This window comes from Stigmatopora nigra, chromosome 5 (genome assembly GCF_051989575.1).
Source record: "Stigmatopora nigra isolate UIUO_SnigA chromosome 5, RoL_Snig_1.1, whole genome shotgun sequence".
Lineage (NCBI taxonomy): Eukaryota > Metazoa > Chordata > Actinopteri > Syngnathiformes > Syngnathidae > Stigmatopora > Stigmatopora nigra.
In genome coordinates, this window is record NC_135512.1 from 6,219,140 (window position 1) to 6,239,473 (window position 20,334).

Here is a 20,334-nt window from a genome sequence, read left to right on the forward strand (position 1 = left end):
ACGGACATTTTATTTTGATAATGTGTTTGATAACATTCCTTTGTTGCTTTAATCAAAGGCTGGCACGTGAGCGTTTTTTATGTCTGTGTTGGATAACGGTGGAAGTGCCAAACCCTTTTTTTGTTTCTTTATTATTATTATTTTCCACTTTGGAGTGGTATGATTGCGACTTTTGGAATCCGTCCGTTTCTAAATAGACGACTCAGCGTGTAAGATAGCGTTGGCGCTCTACGTCAAGTGCCTCTGCCTCCCCCCCTTTCGAGTTTTATACCCTCCTTTTTTCGCATAAACGTAGTCTGTCGCCCTTCTTGCGTCGCACTCAAGGCGTGGAAACACTTGACCACTCAACTCAAGCCATTGACTACCAAACCGGTTGGTTTCCCCGTGGCGTTGTTATTTTTCTCTTTTAGAATTCGCCTTTCGGTCCGTTATATCAAGCGAGTAACGGTCAACGGATGAGACGTGACGTCGCTGCGGCGTAGCGGCACAATAGTCGCGTCCTCGGCCAGGGGGGGAGAAAAAATAATTAACAAAAACGCCAAGCTTTATGGACCCTACTTATCATTTAGGCCGCGTCCGGGTCCCTTTGTTATTAATGGTTTAACCCAATTGGACGCCTCTCGCTACTGGCCACCGTTGGTTTGAAGTTAGCTTGACGGCTAAATAGCAAAAAACGCCGCTCTTGTGCCGGCGAGTAACCCGCGTGCGCAAGCGGAACGATGATGACGACGACGATGATGATGGTGAGAGGAAACCTGCACGCCGTGGCTCGTGGCTCCCGTTAATTGCCTTTTAACATGCTCGCATTTTTCTCTACGGTCATCGCCGGCGTGTCTGCCGAGACCCGATAAGATATCGGATAAGGAATGAGCGGGCCCATTCCGTAAGAATATGGACAACAAAGAATAAGGCCACCCGACACAGACAGCGGGGTGTCACATCAAGCTTTTTTTTTTCTTAAATCAGCTAGCAAGCTTGTTAGCGGATTAGCTACACGGCCTGGACTCAAGGGATCTCCGCATCCCCCATTTGGAGGATTTCCCCCCTTTCCCCGTTGCTTTTTTTGAAATCGTTGGCTGCCGTTTTTTTTTAAAGCGGCGCTATCATGGGCGCTGAGACCGGGGATGTGGAGCCCATGCCGGGGTACTTGGAGCTCATCAGCCGAGCCTCCAGCGTCATCCTGAAATCGTGGAGAGACTGTAGCGATTGCGGTCTAGAGCTGACCACACGGACTCTTCTGGATCACGCTTACATTACCTGGACCGAGATAGCCCTGTTCTTCTTTTGCGCCTTTTTGTGGACGCAAATCAGGCGGGGTTTGACAGAATGTTTGTTCAAGGTAAGTGAGACACACGCACCACACATACTAGAATATACCCATTCCGTGACATCCTTAATTGGGATATCGATTTCCTCCAAAAGGCATAAAAGAGAGTAGTCTCTGGCAGATATGCAGAAAAAAATGTAGTTGAATTGTTACATTTTAAAACACTACTGCGGTCGTGAGATGATGTTGATAGGAAGTGTGCACCTCAAAAGTAGGCCTCGTATAATGCATACAAAACTTAATGGACGCTTTATTGTGTTCACTTACTAAGAACCAGGACAGTATAAAAATGATGATGTTATACCTGTATGTTGATGAGGAAATATACTTTAGAATTCGTTCCAAAAAGTAATTTTGTAACATGGAATTTTTGTTAGTGGGGACATATTTTATATTGAATTTGCATAATTTGTGACACCATCTTTAATATTAGCCTTAAGAAATGATAAAGGTATGCCAATTTTGTATGTGTATGCAAATGTATGTAAAAAGACAACTATCCGCTATTAAATATGGATATGCGATGACATTTCCTAATGGGGTGGAATAGCGAGTGGCAGCTGAGTAAACGTACGTATTACACACGCAGGTAAACACACCTTAAAATTATGTTGCGTGAACTCAGAAATGAAACTCAAGGAACAACATGGTAATGAAGAACGGTCAAAGACATACAAATCAGAATCTCACCATTGATTGGAGCTTCTTATTGTCCCAGAAAAATGAAAATAAAACCTATAAAATAACCTGGAAAAGGGGCTTTTGATCAGACTGTGGCTATGTCAAGACCTCATTTTGGGTCAGGTTGATAGTCAATAGGAGTCTAACAGGAAAAAATGCATCCATCTGCTCGCAAGCTATGTGGATGCTGATTTTATTTTCCATCATGACTTGGCATTTGCTCATACTCTCCAACATGCCCAAAGCAGGTTTTAACGAGTGCTTGATTGGCTAACAAACGCTCCTGACCCGAACTTCATCGGAAGTCTAAATGCTGTTTTGAAGAGGATGTGAAAAAAGACCTGGAAGCGACTATTAAAGTAACATGCACTCATGCTATGCACCTCAAAGTTCCCACGGTGCATGTAAAATGAGACCTTACCAAATTTCGCCATTAGAAATGATCTTGTCAACAAACATAATGTGGTGTTTAAAAAAAATACATGCTATAGTATTCAAATGTATGTATTTTAAATTGGTGTACACATATATCCTTTTTTTTGAGGTAGTTTAACATAAATTGAAGTTCACATTTCTTGTCTATTTAACCCAGATACTTAAAAAGTGTATTTTTGGGGATGTACAAAACAACTGTTGCTGTTAACATTTTAAATGTATATGCCTTTTTGTGTCTGTCACCACCAGAGCTCCTGTTAAAATAATCTTGTTTGCTGTCTTAATGAAGTGTAAGGACATGGTGTTAGCTATAGAAGGTTGAGCAAGTTTAATCCATTGAGGGCTCCAGGGGGCTTTAGAGCTTTTTCATTTCAGATATACCTCAATTAAGTATTGCTTTAACCACCTATTTTTATCACCAGAAACACTATAGAAACTAAAATAAGTTGGAGAAAAATAGATCATGAAGTATATTTTAAAACTCCAATTGATATGTTCAGATGGCGACTTCCCAGGGGCGTTATGGTCCACAAATTTTCCAGTGACCAATCAATTAGCTGAAAAAAAGATGCCAATGTTTTCACTGAAGCATATTTGAAATCTAATAATTTAATAAAATACATTTATCATCTATATTAAAAATTCCTTTGGCCACCAGTAAATTGAATTGTAAGACACGTTTTTTTTTCTTCCAAATCTTCACAACCAATCCTAATAGATCAAATTTCACAGAAAAGAAATTGATTTCCCTGCCTTCAATAATATTGCATTCAAATGAAGAACATCCTTAATTTTGCAATAACTCCTTGACCAAGATTTAGTACCGACTACTTAGAAGCTGCGAAGTAGCGCTACACATTTGGATCCAAATCAGACTTGAGTTGTAATAGAGTAAAAGCCCGTTTTCATTCATTAGGAGCTTAAGCATATGCACTTAGACAAAAAGGCTGCTTCTCTTTCCTCCACACATTCCGTCCTGAGTGCTCCCATCCTGTTGCTTTCACCTAGCAAAGAGGCTCTTCTTATTGTGGCCCCTGGCCTGTTATTCTACCATCCATACGAGTGGGGAGTGGAGTATCCACGTTGTTGGATGCTGTGGGATTGATGCTGTCGTACTCTTGCCTGCGGCTTTATGTATAACATGTACAACAATGTATTTTATTGCTCTTTTCATTATGCAGTGCATGCGGACACGCCCAATTGGCTCGATCAGAGCTCATACGCGCCAAGCTATGGCATCACGAGTATCGAAATCTACGCTGGATTGCCAGACGAGGCCAACGGCAATTAATTGAAGCCGGGCTGAGCAGACATGGTTATTGTTGCGTCGAATTAGTTCACCGTGCTTTTATTCACGTGTCGGTCAGAATTAAATGCGTGGTTTGTCATGTCAGAGATGGAGCTGAACTGTCTTTGGGTTAGAATTAATGACATGGCAGGCAGTCACTGTGCAAACACGACTGAATGGGGTTAAAAGGGTGGCTGCCAGTGGACAAAAAACAAGTCGTCAATTCACTGGCAATATTAAAAAGTGCAGTTGTCGTCTAGTAAAGACGACGGTAATGGGATCCAAAGTGGGAGCTCGGGGGTAGGACTTGTGTTTCGAGATTTCGGACTCAATTTCCTTGATCGATTTAAGAGTCAATCAAGTACCTGTTCAAAGGTCATGAATATGAAGGTAGGGGTTTTCTATTTTTCTTGGAAGAGCAATATGAGCTATGGAAAGGTCATACATCAATTTTTTTTAGTCACCATAACTCAGTTTTCATGGAATTCCATAAGGATAGCGGTCACGTGTAACTTCACTATTTTGATGAATGAACCAAGATGCTCTGGTGTGGCTATAAATCTTCAATTGGTTGATTAGATTAGTAACAAAGGTTAGCAAACAAAAGTCAACGTGGAAAATGCTGTGTTACTGCTCGGACTGGTCGTCCTGATAATCGCCAATGATATCGACAAAGGTTTTTTATGGACTGATTTACTTATCTGCAAACGCCACACCTTTCTCTTTTGGATCTTGCACCTTCTACTTACAACTCATTATAATCGTTAGCCTTTCTATACCGGGATAAACCAAATCTTTTTTAGTTATATATTGTAATGTGTGTAGACTGCGTGTATCATCTATCGTTAAAGTAGGCTGCTCACCTCGCCAAGTTGTATCACTATAACACTATAACCCCACAGACAAATGTTTTTTTCCTCATGGCTAGTACTACATGATAAAATATTAATACAAGTAAATCTATAAATGATTCAGTATCACTGTAAGCACAGTCTCTCAAGCCCAAAATTGAGAAGCCCAAGCTTAAGCTTTGCGTTTTTATGGTCGGTTTGCTGTTTGTTGTTCTAGACACTAAACAAAGCAAATATAGTCATCTGGTATTCCCCTTTCTTTCTTTCTTTCTGTCAGGTGTCACAGGGTTCAAATTGCTTACAGATAGTTTGTTAGACTCTATTATTTGACTTCTGCATGCTTTAGCTATTTTTATCATTTATCTAAGTTGATAAGGTACATTTCTATCCATGTGTATACTAGATGCTTTGTTTCTTTTTTTGGTTAAAAAGACCGTCAAGAGTCATGTTAGAACATGACTGTTCAGATGTGAAAGTATAAAAGTATTGTAGTACTTATAGTCTCACTGTATTAGTAAAATGAGATATTGAGAAAATTAGAGCAAGATTGCAGTTGTTTTGAAAGGGGAGTCATTTCAATACAGAAAGTAAAACTTGCAATTCATCAGTCGCATTCAAACAACGTCCAGGAAGTCAACTTTCCAAATGCAGCTTGAAAGCGGCGGTCCGTCGATCACATGGAAGCAAGGCCAAAGAGGGAAGAGAGAGTAAAGAACGGAAGGAACAGGAGACCAGAAGAAAGTCTTGCCGAGTCAGCATACGGCCACCGACCATTAGCACAATAGCGTGCGTACCCAGGCATGCTCAGAAAGCATGTTTAGGGTCCTAGAAGCACTTTCAACTTTCATTATGGTCAGCACATTCTCCACACAAGTAAAGGCCATGGACACGTGTCTATCTCGCACCAAGGCGTGGTTCTAAACTAAACAACGTCACAGAGCTGCCATCCCTCTGACAAACAAGGAGCCTCCACGGACCTAAAAGTGAAAGTGACCTGGGGATGAACAGCGTTTCGCTTACCACAAGTTACATGATCACTTTCCTCCTCGGCCTCATTGTTATTGCATTAGAGCCACAAGGAGAAACCAGACACCTTGAACTATGGTCAGGGGAAACCACTTGTCCATTGGGCCAAACCTGCTCAACTCGGGTCTTGCAATTCCAATGCCTTCAATGAATTTCATTTATGGTTTCTGGCATGCACTTTGCCAGTGATACTTTTATCTAATCCCATCATCTAAGTAACACGAGTCATGTGATCTGTCTTTTTGTATCGTGACGTTAGTTGTCATCCTTTGCTCTTCTTTTCACTTTTCTAGTGCAGGGGTTGGCAAACTTTTGGGCCCGGGGGCCACATTCACTTTAAAAATTTGACAGATGGGCCGGGTCAGCACAAGATATGATACATATAAAAAAGTGCATCCGTTAACAGTACATATGAATATGTAGGTGTTAGAAAAATGAATGCCTTTGCCTTAATAATAACTTGTTGAAGCTCATAGCTCTGAAGAAATCAATAGAGGTTCTGAAAATCACCAAGGCCAGCTCCACTTTTAAATATTGAGCTCTACATTTCTGTCAGTTAAAAACATCCTCATGCTATTAGCACCTGCATTGTCACTCCATCTCGCAATCCACATCAACAACAACAACAAACACCTAAAAAAAACACAAAGCTCTTACAGCCCACTTACTGAGCACCACCCCCTCAGCACTTAACAGCAAAGAGTGAGCAAGGGATGTGTCGTTGGCTCAAATGCCAGTTTGTTGCCACGTTGTGAGAAAAAGGGATAAATATTGCATCATTTTGGAGAATTACCAATGTTGGCTTTCTTCGCCATGAAATCTGCAATGCTAATTTTGTAGAGCCAAGCCAACAAGTGACTGAGGATTTTGTTAGAAGAAACAAGAAGAGTGCTTGCACGGACGGTGGCAAATGACAAAGTAGACATGGTTTTCCTTCCACAATGAAACATGTCAACAGTGTTTGTCGAGCTGTGATGGTCCGGCTATCATTTAGGCAGCTGGAATGTGCTGTGCGGCCATGACCGCTTTAGAGTTCTTGTGGCCAACCACTGACTGAATTTCCTTCTCTACTGGACGTATTTACTCTCACACACTCATGGTAGAGGCTTTTGTAAGGCCCGAAACACACTTGTTTTTTAATTCAGGTCACTCTTACTTTGCATTAAGCAGTGGAAGAACCTAAAGACTTCACTTAATGTAAGTAGAATATGACAAAAAAATAGTTCCAGTTTTATCCAACTTTACAATGTCCTTTCTTGTCTGTATCCGTTTTTGCTACTGCAACCAAGATGGCGCTGCTCAAGTGGCAGCCGGTAGCGGTAGCTCTGTCCGCTCTTGCCCGTTTTGTGTTTTTGCTGCTTCTCTGCCTTTTTATTGCATTTTGGTATTCAGTTTTTTTTAACTAGGTCTACAATGTCTTCTGTGTCTGTGCTTCTTACTGTCTTCCCGAAAATGGCCCAGGGGCTGTATGTTTCATACCACTGCTGTAGTCTGTCTGCAGAATGGCAGCTACTGTATTATCATCATCAGGCTGTGTAAATCTTCTCGGGCTAATAGAAGTGTTTTGCACACACACACACACACATTGGCGAGCAGCTGTAGAGTCACGTGACCTCCTTTCTAAGCGGTGTTAATAGCATTAGCACTCACCAGGGACCCAACCTGCTCGGACGCTAACAGCCGTCCATTTAGACTCTCATGAATGGCCTCTCTGTAATTGCATCAGTCTCTCGAGTGAACTCATGATTTTAACACAATAGTCTAAATTTTCAGTTTGACAGAAAAAACGGACCCAAACAGTAACCAAAGTGTCCCTGAAATAAACATTCAATACAATGTAAAGTACAGCATTATTCTAGTGTTGCCAGATTGGAAAAGCACAGTCTTAAATCCAACACAATGGATTCTATCAGTGGCAGTCTGTTGAAAAAAAAACTACTTGGTAAATCAATTTTTGTTCTCGTATACAAACCTTTGGATCTTCCAGACGAATGTAATCACTCGAAATGCCTTTTGTGTCAGACAAAAAAATACATTAATTCACTACAGGTCAGATTTAATCTCTCGACAAAGCACTCATCTATAGATTGGGTTCTCCGCAATTGGATCACAGGAGATCTGGAACCTCTCACCTGACCTCAACTTCTCATTCCCCACGTATACACAACCAACCAAAACCACTGACATCCACCACAAAGTGCAAACCTAAGTTTAAGGTGTCCTCTTTATGGGTTGGAATAGTTTGCCCAGCCATAAAGGGTTCTTAAAGCTTTGCCCATTGTCTGTCAAAGACAGTCCCTCATTGTACGGACCCCCGTTTCGTTCCAGGCCGCCTGTGGTTCAAACACTGCATTATAAATGACGGCCATATGTCTCCAAAGAGGCCCGCGAGCGTGAGTCGTTTAACAAATAGTTGACAATGAAGGCTCTAAACAAGGCATTCGTTTCTATTAAAGTCAATCGCTTGTTTCGTTCCGGACGAAGAATACAATTTACGAGAGCCATTTTTTAGTTTTTTTCCGATGAAATGAATACAACTCCCACACATCCAGCAAATACATTTTCATTAATTTTCTGAAATGCTTATCCTCACTAGGGTCATGGTAAAATACAATAGGCTATAGTTGAGTTAGAACGAAAAATCTACAAGACTTCTGCTGTTGTGTTATTTCCATTTCAGATTGCAGGTGTAGAAGCAAAACGGTGAATGTTTGGCTCACGTGTTGTGAAATCAGATTGCGTCATTTGGCATTTTTGTGGCATTGGCTATGCTTGAGGAATTTCAGAGGAAATTAATTCAAGGAGTTAGTCGTCAGGGTCTTACGATATTTCCAAAGGCGTGCCACTACCTTTTTTCGTACATTCAGAAAACCCAGTTTGGGTCCACCCTTCCATTCTAGCCCAAGTCGGTCCTCACCATGTGGCGTTTGCATGTTCTTCTGGGCTTGCGTGGTTTTTGTCTGGGTACTCCGGTTTCCTAACCCCTTCAGAAAATGAATGAAATTGTAATGTATTTAGAACAGGCTGATGATTGAGTTTGGATTGGCCCCTGTGAAAAATTTGTTTTTTTTGGGGCATGATTGGTGGTCAGGCTTTAGGCCAGCTTTGTTTAAACACCCTCATTTCTTTGTGCATGAGGATGATGGGGCTTTTATTCTTGACGGAATGGAAAGTGAGGAAGAGTTGAACGGATGTGGTAGACATTGGGATTGTAATCAAGAATTTGGTAAGCTTGTTATGTAATGTTGTTTAGGCTATCTGAATAACTTTATATGCAAACAGACACTCATTTAGGGTCTGATTCTCCCATTTTTAACAAATATAACTATAAGGGATTTTGTTTTCTAATCTAATTAAGTAACCCGCAAAAACGTGATTTATACTCCACATTTTTTCCGCTTCATTGTATATTTTTCGGCTTGATGCTACTTATAATCTAAAAATTACGGTAAATGGAACCACATGATTCATTTGTTTTCCTCGTGTTTCCTCTTTTGTGATTTTACACTGCAATTTTTTCCACCAACATGCTCATCACAGTGAAATCTTTCAAGCGTGGCCTAACTCCATTTTTTTTTATATGGGCTAGTAAAAAAAACTGCATCTGGCCCATCTTGACATGCTCGGCGGACCACTACAGCTGGCTTCAATGAGCATACAAGATGTGGATGATTTCACTTAAGTGAACCAAAGAGTGACTGTGATGATGACTGAATTTTTTATTTTTGTTGTTATTGTGTTGATGGCATGATTGTGTATTATTTCATTTCCTTTTAGACCGTAACTTAGTTTGCATTCTACAGAGTAAGACGAGGGATGGGCTTAGTAGTGCTGACCTGTCATTATTTTTATAGACCCTCTCAGGAATAATGCCAACATTGTTTTTCCATAGCCATTATCTGTCCTTCCGTTCTTATAAATGCTTTTTCCCCCCTCTAAGGCACACCCATCTGTCTCTTTATCCTATGTGAACTTCATGTTAAAGTATAATGTCTTGATTTACTGGATTGCAGATGCCATCGTTCTTGTCTTGTATCCTCATTGGTTTTTAAGAACCTAGGAAAATATCTTCTGCAATGTTGTCCATGGGTTGCCAGAACTGGTTTTGAAATAGAAATATAAAAATGTAATTTAAAAAAAGATAGAGGGGCTGTAAAACACGAAAAACATGACAAAGCTACTGCCATTGGCTTCCCCGTGACGGCGCCATCTTGGGTGGAAAAAATACATTATTTGGACAACTTTGGCGGGCCGGATTAAAAAGACTAACGGGGCGTATTTGGCCCGTGGGCCGTAGTTTTCCCATCCCTGCCATAGACGATGATTTTGTGAAATACAAGTTTAGAATCTCTATATAGAATTTCCATCTGACGATACAGTTACTTTCATCATTATATTTCCTTATTTTTTGACTTTTGGTTCTGTGGTGACAGTCCGGGGCAAATTCAGGTCAAACCTTTTTGATTGCAGACTGCAAAGGACACCAAAAAGAACAGGAAACCAATCACACAAGTGAGTTTCGTGAAGACCACATATTAGAAATATTTCAGTGTTCGAATATTCCGTGCGTTTAAGACCGTCTGAGTGAGGTCATACACAACTGGAAGGAATCCAGCTGAAAAATTCCAAAGGGATGAAAGTGGACCATTCCGAGCAGAACCGCATGAGCCAGCGGACTGACTCACTGGCCCACTTTATCTGCTTATACAACAGGCCAATGAAGTCCATTCAACCTCTATCGTCTCTCATCGCGTCCTGAGCGGAGGGGGGTAGGGGTAGAACTTTGAAACATGGAGGGTTCAGTAATTGGAGCAGCTGCATGTCAGCGGGGAATGAAAGGAAATGACAAAGAATGAGGAAGAAGTGGCAGAAGGATCTAAAGAAACCATTAGCTCTCCCCATACAAAATTAGATTTTTTTCCGGTTTCGTATCTGTTTGCTTTAATCACTTTTAACTATTGCCATCCAATGAATTCAACAACCCCAGTTTAAAAATCTGCCGATACAGATATTTTTATTTTCAGGTTGTTAAACCGCTTATTATTTTTAGGGTCGCAAGGTGCTAGGGCCTAATGCCTGTGACCGCACGTTTGGTCGCCGGTCAAATGTACTTGGATATTAAACAGTACTTAGATATTAAATTCTCTCTCTTGGATATTAAACTGTCATGAATATAATTTTGAGAGCTGTTTTCAACAGTAAACTCTCTTTCACCATTTGACTGGCGACCAAAAGGGACCAAAAGACCGGTGACCAAACGTCCGAGCACCCCTAACGCCAGTCAGTCCCAAAGCAATATAAGTATTTTCCATGATTATCTCATCTTAGTTGAATATCACTAAGATGAAGCTTGGTTAATGATTGACGACTTATCAGTTGACTTTTTCCTCGGTTTTATAGTAACTGCTTAAATTTAATATCACAATAATACAATCCAACATGAAATCTAAACACAACACAATCGTCTTTGAAGCTCCCTACGTAATACTCATGAAGTGGCCTCTTCTTGACGATAATATTCTCCTTCAAATTTCGTTTGAGGGGCATTCAGAAAATGTGTGAACTCTTAAAAGTAAGGTCAAAGCCACTTACTTATCTGACACTGGTAATGTCGATTATCTCAGCGTCCTCCATATTCTGTAATAAAAGACATCGCAAAACGGGACTTTGTCCAAACTCATACTCCACGATTATCCGCCTTGAACTATTTTAACCCCGTGCCAATTGTTTCAAGGTGAAATTACTTTTAAGCCTTGAATTATTGTCTTTAGCAACCGATCCAGAAATGTAGTATCAGGGTTTCCATTGTGTACTTTTGAAAAGTGATGTATTTTAAGTCTAATACGCAGGCAGGTGTAGCGTTTGTGCTATCGGTGACCAATCTTTTACAGGCTTCGTAGAAGGTGCGTGGGCCCGAGCAAGTGGGGGGTACGAACGATGGCGAACAAGACTGAGGGGGGCGTGCTGACAGCTGGCTTCTATAAATAAATGTCGCAGGCGGGGGGGACTGAGAGGAAGAAGGAATGATGTGAAGGAGGGGGCTCACAGATGCGCGAGAAAGTAACACAATGTGCTAAGAGTCTCGATTCCGAACGCCGATGTCAATGACTTGTTTTCTTTATTGACTCATGTTTGTCGAGACTACACGTCCCAAGGGACGTCGCTGTTGAATAGTCTTGATGGGCGTAGACATGCTAACTCGGGTGTCTTACTTAAGACTTGAGGCTGACACAATCGACAGATGCGCATAAAATAATTTGAATATTGGTATCTAGCCTAACTAGTCAATGATGAATCCCATTGTATGTATAAAGAAATACTTGGTTTATGAAATTACACAATCTGTTATTTTCATTTTCAGCACGATAGTAGTGAAAACACACGAGTATTGGATCAGATCTGATCTTGAGACCACATTCGATACTCTAAAGTAGTAGTAGAATCAGAATGCAGTAATAGAATCCAATGTCTTATTAGAAGAGTCCTTTGATTGTGACCTTCACAATACTTGTGGTTTGCATTTAGCCGTACTTTATAATGATGTTGTCAAGTTGCGGTGTAATCAGAGCCTTATCACATCACGTTCTGTTTGCTAACAACCGTTTCGTATGTGCTGTATTCCTCGGGCTAGCTATCTTTTCTTTCCCTTCTGGCTTGATTTGTAGAAAGTGACACGTTTAAGTGTAGCATCTGTTATTTATGAGGCTGTCACGAGGCTGAGTTGCAAAGTAAACATGAGCTGTCTTATCCCTTTCCGAGCTTCACCTGTCAGTCATAATTTGCGAGTGCCGTGAGATGGCACTTCAGATCATTGTGGTCAACTTGAGAACGCTAGCGTATGTGCAGAGGAGCTTTTAATGTCGGCAGAAGAGGAAACAGGTCACTGTCCCCCACCAGTGAGGAGGCGGGGTTTTGTTATCGGGTCGTATCAGGACGTCAGAAGGCCTCGCCTTCTCTTCCTCTAATTCTGTTTCTTAGAAGAAATATGTCTACGAGTAAGCCATATGTTTATGTTGTAGTTTAAAAGCAAGATTAATATACTACTACTTTTACTTTACAAGTACAGTAAGGCAACTTTAAGGGTGCGACTTATACACCGAGGCGGCTAATATATGAGAAAATATGACAATTTTCAAACTCATTTTTATGATGAGAACTGAATTGTCATGTTTTAATGTCCGTCATTGTTGATATGAGGAAAACTATGTTTAGTTTTGTCGTCAATTATTTCATGACAAAGATTTTGAACAGTTTTGCGCCATCTTGGTGCCTTTGGAAAAAACAAAGACAAATGAACAGATGCATGTTTAATTTTGAGGTTTTTATGCTCAGACAGAAAAAATGCTTACAGTGGAAAATGTTGACGTGTTGTTTCCTGTTTTTGTGTCCACAGCCACTGGCACGGTGGTGCAGGTTGCTGCCCAAAGATGGCGCCAAGATGCCGGAGAGCGCGTGGAAGCTGGTCTTCTACACAATGTCATGGTGCTACAGCACCTACCTGCTCTTCTTCACCTCCTACCCCTTCTTCCACGATCCGCCCTCTGTCTTCTACAGTAAGTCAGTCATTGCTATCAAATCTGAATTCCATCCACTCAAAAGATTACTTTCGGATCTCTTCAATTGGACGCCATTAGTTTGGGATGCCGTAGCGACCAGCCAAGTGTCAAATTCAGTTTCCAGTTGCTCGGAGAAAATGTATATTTAATAGCCACGCACGCTACCGACCGAGCCCGCCGCCGCCGCCGTCTCTTGCGTAACCGCCGGAGGTAGAGAAGTCAAGACAGTTTTTGATCAGCATGCCAAAAAAATAGAGAAGCTACTATTTCTCCGCCGCAGTAGCGTTATTTCCATCCCGGCCGGCGGGCCTGTCTCCACGTGGCCCGTGGGCGGCTGACAGGTTGCAGAGATATGAGGAAGCAGACGTTTTGTGTACATGAGACAGCAAAAGCTCATTTGCATCAGTGTTTTGAACGCTCACGTTGATGTCTCATGTGTGGGGTTCTCCAAGTGGGTTTCTCCAGGTACTGCGATTTCATCTTTCGAAAACAAGGACCCCTCAAGGTGTATCAAAGACTGCCAATTGACCGAGGGAGAATGGCATCCTGATAGCCAGATCTCATCGCAGTATTTATTTATTTTTTCTTTTGCCGTGCTGCGAAATAATTTGTATTGGAGAAAATGACAGCCTGATTATGATTTGCCAATTCAAGAAGGATTAGAAGAAGAAAAACGGGAGTAAAAGTCAAGTTATGTTACTTGAACATATTTTAATTCTAGGTTTCTGATCAAATCAAAAATAGCCCTCACAAAATATGACTTAGTTATATCTTTTTACTCTTTGTGTATTCGTTGATTGGTGTGACTTATAGTCCGAAAATCAATAAATACTAGTACTAATAAAGCCATTTTTTTCAAAGGATCACCTGCGACTCCCGTACCATCTGACATTTACTTATATTTCTTTTACAAAATCCTATTCTGTTTTTCTCGTTTATTGAGAGCATTGTTTGTAGCGCTACGATTCCGTTAGCTCTCCTTGCGCCCAATGTTGTTGGCAGATGTTGAGCTGATGTGACAACTGCCACCACAGCGTTCAGGGCTGCTTGTCGAGATTTCACCTAAATCCCTTTTCATCACGTGCATGTGATTGAACTCACTCTCTCTCTGGACACAGAGATTACATGACAATAATTTCTGTCGGCAGTCCCAAGGAAAACAAAAAGCCTATAGCCCCAACCCCCCTTCCCATCCAATTCAATTATCCTCATTCTAACCATGGCTGCACAACGCAAAATACCCAAAAAAGTATTACAATCACAATCCTCACATTTTTTGACTCCCAATACAGATCCTGCTTGTAAAACAATATTCATCTATTTTATTTAATAGTAAATGACTGCCCTCAATTGACTATTTTAATTCCTATCAGGCACTTTTTAAATTCATTTTCTGCCAATATCGGCATTAGACATCCAATTTTAAGCGGGACAGTGGCAGCGAATGAAAGAGCCTTTCTTCATTGGTCTACTATACTATTACAGGACATGTGTATCCAGTAAAATCACCTTTTTTTTGTCTGCAGACTGGAAGAGTGGAATGCCAGTGCCTATCGACATCGCCATCGCCTACCTGATCCAGGGCAGCTTCTACGGTCACTCCATCTACGCCACCGTCTACATGGACGCCTGGAGGAAGGACTCTGCTGTCATGGTGGTGCATCACATCATCACCCTGGCGCTCATTTGTTTCTCCTACGCCTTCAGGTGCTTTTCCGTCAATATCAATCACGTTTACACGCCGTCGGAGTCGCGTTCTAAAGGCTGTCGGGATGCCCCGCAGGTACCACAACGTGGGCATCCTGGTGTTGTTCCTCCATGACATTAACGACATCCAGCTGGAGTTCACCAAGCTCAACGTCTACCTGAAGTCCAGAGGAGGAGGCTATTTTCTGCTTAATGACCTGCTCGCCAATATGGGCTCGGTCAGCTTTAGCATTACATGGTACGGATATGTGGGATCTGGAAAAGAGCCCATGTAGATGATTACTATTTTGTAATCAGACACGAAAATGTGAAAATGATGATGTCTGACTGTCCTTCATTTAGGTTCTGGTTCCGTCTGTACTGGTTCCCACTAAAAGTATTGTATGCCACCTGCGTGTCAGTCCCCAACATTCCATTTTACTTCTTCTTCAACACACTGCTCCTTGTCCTGTTGCTCATGAACATCTACTGGTTTTTGGTAAGTGCTTTTTAACCATCTTTTTTTATGTCACTGGCTAATGTCTCTGCCAATTCAGGTTGCCACGACTAGTCGATTAATCGACATTTTTTTTGATAGTCAAAGTCATTTGAAGACGTTATTGACATGAATATGGGCTAAATCTTCTTGGCCTCTTGGTAGTAAATATTCTCTTATATCATTTTTATTTTGAATGTTTTTATTTTTAATTAAAAAAGAGGAAACATTTTTTTTCTCTCTCAATGTTATGTGGTAAATACACTTTTTATTCAGAAAATTTAAAAAAAATAGAAAAAAATGACGTGAACTGATCATTTTTTAACATCGAAGAATGATATTTTATCCAAAATCTTGATTTAAGTGTCGAGTCACATCTTCCTCCAGAGTTTATCACCCGTGACGTACAGTAGTAGTCTATACATCATCATATAGGTAGTTGAAATAGATATATGTATATAGGAGAAAAGCCTTCATGTGTTCTTTTAATGTAAATTTCCCAGTTCATCGTGCTATTCGTGGTGAAAGTCCTGAAGATGAAAGAAGTAAACGATGTCAGAGAGTACGAAGAAGAGGAAGGCGCCAAAGCAGCGGCGGCAGCAGCAGCAGGCCTGCTCAAAAAGCCTCTGGCGGCGGCGGCGGTGGCGAGGAATCACGGCGACCATCACCCCGATGATGATGCTGGACATCATAACACTGACGAGAGGTGAGAGCATTTTTGACACATTCCTTTTTACTTTGCTTTGTACTTTATACTTTTTACTTTAATGATGAGTGATGAGTATGTTAACACTTAAGTCCTTTTTTTTGTTTATGTTTCATGTGGACTGTTAACGGATGCACTTTTTTATATGTATCGTATCTTGTGCTGACCCGGCCCATCTGTCAAATTTTTAAAGTCAATGTGGCCCCCCCGGGCCCAAAAGTGTGCCCACCCCTGGCGATAATCTGCGCAAATTTCCATTAATGATCAATGGTAGCCGCTTAAAAACATGCATTGTGTCATGGAATCTGCATGATAAGTCTGGGCTTTAAACAAGAGAATGCTAAGTCCACCAGTTGTAGAACATGTGTAGGTTTTTCTTATCTGAAAAAAAACAGGTTTCTCAAACCTTGACTCCACATTATCTTCTACTTTTGACCCCTGAGCACATTGGGGAAAAAAACACGACGAGCTGTTTTTGTCGATCGAAGTACGGTGACCGCTTTTTAATGGAGTCCTTGTTGCCCCCCGGGCTCTTGTGCACCCACAATTCTGGAACCAAAACGTGGCTTGTGGACAGATTGGAGCAGATGGTGGGCCGTTAACACTAATCTGGGCAGAAAGTTTGTATTTACTGCTTTTCATTGGGTTACATTTGCCACCAACTTATTTTTGTCGTATCAATACGGCTTTCAAATGATGTTATCAGATGACTACATTTACTATTTACTACAATTAGTGTTCCATGTTAAAATTGGGTATACTTTTATCATTTTTATAGGGTTTATAGTGGGTAGTATTGAAGATTTATGCCAATTCAATGTTAATTATTCCTCTACATACGAAAAATCCAAGTTTTGAACTTCTTGAACCGATTAATTTTGTAAGTAGAGGTACTGCTGATATATGGATAAATTGATTTTTCTTATTAAAGTTTGAAATTTGTCTATTTTCCCTCCTGTCTTCATTTGTGCTCCTCTCTTGTTGTCCCATTAGGAAGCACGCGCAAAACGGCATCGCCAAGGAGAAGCATCTCTAAACGTCTCCAGGTTGCCCCCACCTGGCCGGAGAGGGCGAGAGGCGCAGAAGACCACCGCCACCCTCCCCAAAAACCCACGTACATACACACACACATCACACACTTCAAATATTCCGAAGTATTTCACCTTATTTTTACTTCAGCACTGCGAATGTTATCTCTCAGAAGCAGTGAGACAAGAACTGTGGGGGCGCTCCAAAGCAACCCCCCCCCCCCCCCCCCCCATCCCTTGCTTATTGATTTAACACATCACACACACAAAAGGGGTCCGCGGTGGCCTTCCCGCCACAAGGGGGGTGTATATGCGCGCACTCGCTTACGTGTCGGAAGTCTACGTGGAACGACTGGACGCAGCTTGTTCTTTTTTTTTTAATTTTTTTTTTTTTTTACAACACTTCACCTCAATTTTACCTGTTTAGCCCCTCCTCCCCCCCCTCGTCCATCAGGTGTGCCGCACTGACATGAAGGCCAACAAGCTGATTGCTGCTTTAATGATGGCAACGAGTTTGGAAGTGATTGACTTGGGTTTTCAAACCGGTTTCTTTTTACTACACGTGTTTAAAAAGGGCCCCAAAAGAAGTATTACAAATCCAAGAGGGAAAAAATACAAAAGTATACATAAGGTATTCAGGAATGCATGATGTAGGAATGATTTTTAGCCACGTGATAGTTTTTTTTGATTTTATTTTAATTTTTTTTTTAGAGAAATGAGAGATCATCCCGCTACAACATTTTTTTTAATGTTTTTTTTTTAGCTCTCCTATGGATGCATGCGATTTGCACACAATATTTAGGAGGGGATAAAAAGGGATGCTCATTTTTAGCCCCCTTGTTTGGATTGGGTACCTCCTCCAATGACCTTGTCGATCAATTTCAGGTTCTTGTATTGAAAACTCAGCATGCTTGCGGCGCCCGAGCGAGTTGGCACACTTTGTCGCCTGTTTACCTTGCCGTTCCCGATCATTCCCACGCGCGCCAATACAACAACATTTTGGGCTGTCGTCCCATTTTCGGTGGAGTTTTTCCCACACTTACAGTTGGCTCACATCTTTTTACAATATATTCTTAACAGCAATGAGACTAATATAGTATGTAATATAGTACGTATAATGTTTGTTTCAGCTGGTCATAATAGTATGACATGAAAAATTCTTTGTTTCTATGATTTTCGCCATTTAGAAATTGACAAAATTGAGCGTTATCTTCCTATAAAAAAATTTTTTTTTGCATTGAAACGTTAAAAAACAAAGCGTACATTTAAGCTCGTCCCTAAATTTCACCGAAAATGGAACATCCCCAATTTGTTTTGTTTTTTTGGCGAGAAGTGTTTAAGTTCAGTATTGTTGTTTATTTGTATCCGAACTGCTGCTGTTTAATTTCCTTTCTTTTCTTTTTCGGAGTACACTGTTCTTTAATTCTTTTTATTTGATTCGATTGTATTTTGTCGTCCTCTCCTGTCACGCATCTGATGTAATCAGATGGAGGGAGAGATACCAGAAAAGAACGGACTTGTTCTTCCGCGTCCGTCTTTTCTCGCTTTTTTTGGTCGGCTCTCAAATGTCACGTTTTATTGCCTACGGACTCTAAACGATTGGTCGCAAGATGTGAGATTCCACCTTTAGGTCGCACACATACGTAAAATGCACGTGCAGTGGATAGAGGGAGTACACAACACGCAATGTGACTAGCCCATGTGAAACTAATTTCATATTTTAACACTTAATAGGGGATTCATTGGTGGCCATTTTGACTGACGTTTATTGGATAACTAGCAACAAGTCAACTAGAACTGCCAATGGTAAGCAAAAAGTTCAATATAGATTTTAAAAAAATAATCTAACTGGTGAATTATTGGGGTTTATTTACTTTTGATTCAATTTGAATTGTAAAATATCATTTATATGTTCATTTATTGATAAAAATGTGCAATAACGATTCTTTAAATTATTTAATTAACATTCATGCAATGTTTTACCTAAAAATTATTTTAAAAATCTTTGTCAATGTATGCAAAGTTTGATATTTGAAGACTTGAATCATTTTGTTTAGAACGATTCTTCATGCAGAACATTCCAAAAGTTCGGATGCCAAACAATTCGGCCCCTGTCAATCCCTTTAAATATGGCAAAGTCACTTTTTCGTGTGGAAAAAAAGGACATGTTAGAATGTTGACTTTCTCTATCTGCTGTCTACAAAGCATCACTCCGATTCTGTCCCTGTTGGAAATCAGTGAGGCATCTTGCGGCAGTATTATTACAAGTTTTTTATTTCTCCTTCTCTGTTTTGTGCATGTAATTATTCAGTACACACCTCCTTTGAGGAAATGGCCCAGGAAGTGACAAAAAAATGACTTGAGAGTCACTAATTAAATTGACAAATGTGAAAGTACAGTAGTTCTGGAGTGAAAGCTTCTTTAAAGCTTTGTCCCCCCTTTTTTTAAGTGTGGTGAGTCACATAGCTGACTTGAATAACTTGTCATATGGTCAGGATTTGTGGCACCAAAAAAAAAAAAATTTAAAAAACGAATAAAAAAAAAATATTTAGACGGATTCAAGGTAACGGCAAATACGTTTGGTACTTGAGAAGCAGTGATTTTTGTATCTTTTGACTTCTTAGTGAGTCCAATTGTTGGAAATGAAAGCTCTGATTGTGCCAAAATGTCCACTTGAAATGTCTAATCGTCACGTGGAAAGGAAAGGCTGCATGGAAAGTGTAGTTCTTTTCATTGAAGAAAACAAATATCTTAATTGCACTGTAATTTATTAGTCTTTTTAATATGGATGAGTTAGATCAGAACTAGAAAAGAGAAGGGTTCAATTGGGGGTATTTTTTTTAGACCTTTCATTTGTTGTGTTTTAATCATTATTATTTTTTTGGACAATTGATACAAAGCCCTATCAAACTTAATTACCCATATTGGAACCATGTGCTCCTTTTTTAGAATATCCATATTTTTTTGTTTTGTTTTCCCCTCAAATAAAAGTGTCAAGTTGAAAAAAAAATACCTGGGTTTATTTTGTCATTTATTTGCAGCCCTTCACTAGAGTAGGGAGCTAGGTGGGAACTTAGGTCAGTCAAATCTAGACTATTTAAAAGAATAGACTTTTTCGTTTTTTTGGAAAACACTTACTAAAATTGTTGGGACACATTTTCACTTAGTTGTTTCTGTGTTCTTGTAATCTAGACCCTCACATGATGGTTGGCGCAGAGGTTAGTGCACTGGACTCCCGTCTGGCAGACCTGGGT

At 40.5% G+C, this 20,334-nt stretch overlaps 1 protein-coding gene across 1 annotated transcript; it reads left to right on the forward strand.

The window, feature by feature from the left end:
• Window positions 1-94: 94 nt before the first annotated feature.
• cers1 (ceramide synthase 1) lies at window positions 95-19,023 on the forward strand. Its single transcript, XM_077717560.1, has 7 exons — window positions 95-1,339; window positions 13,002-13,161; window positions 14,691-14,871; window positions 14,948-15,109; window positions 15,214-15,349; window positions 15,850-16,052; window positions 17,046-19,023. Exons 1-7 carry the CDS (start codon window positions 1,106-1,108, stop codon window positions 17,086-17,088), a joined length of 1,119 nt encoding a protein of 372 aa, XP_077573686.1. The 5' UTR covers window positions 95-1,105; the 3' UTR covers window positions 17,089-19,023.
• The last annotated feature ends 1,311 nt before the right edge of the window (window positions 19,024-20,334 follow it).

What these genes read in the sequence shown, in the direction of transcription:
- cers1 (XM_077717560.1), top strand. Translation starts at nt 1,106, where the DNA reads ATGGGCGCTGAGACCGGGGATGTGGAGCCCATGCCGGGGTACTTGGAG. An exon ending in TGACAGAATGTTTGTTCAAG is followed by an intron (nt 1,340 to 13,001) that starts GTAAGTGAGACA and finishes TTGTGTCCACAG; the next exon opens with CCACTGGCACGGTGGTGCAG. An exon ending in TGTTTCTCCTACGCCTTCAG is followed by an intron (nt 14,872 to 14,947) that starts GTGCTTTTCCGT and finishes GATGCCCCGCAG; the next exon opens with GTACCACAACGTGGGCATCC.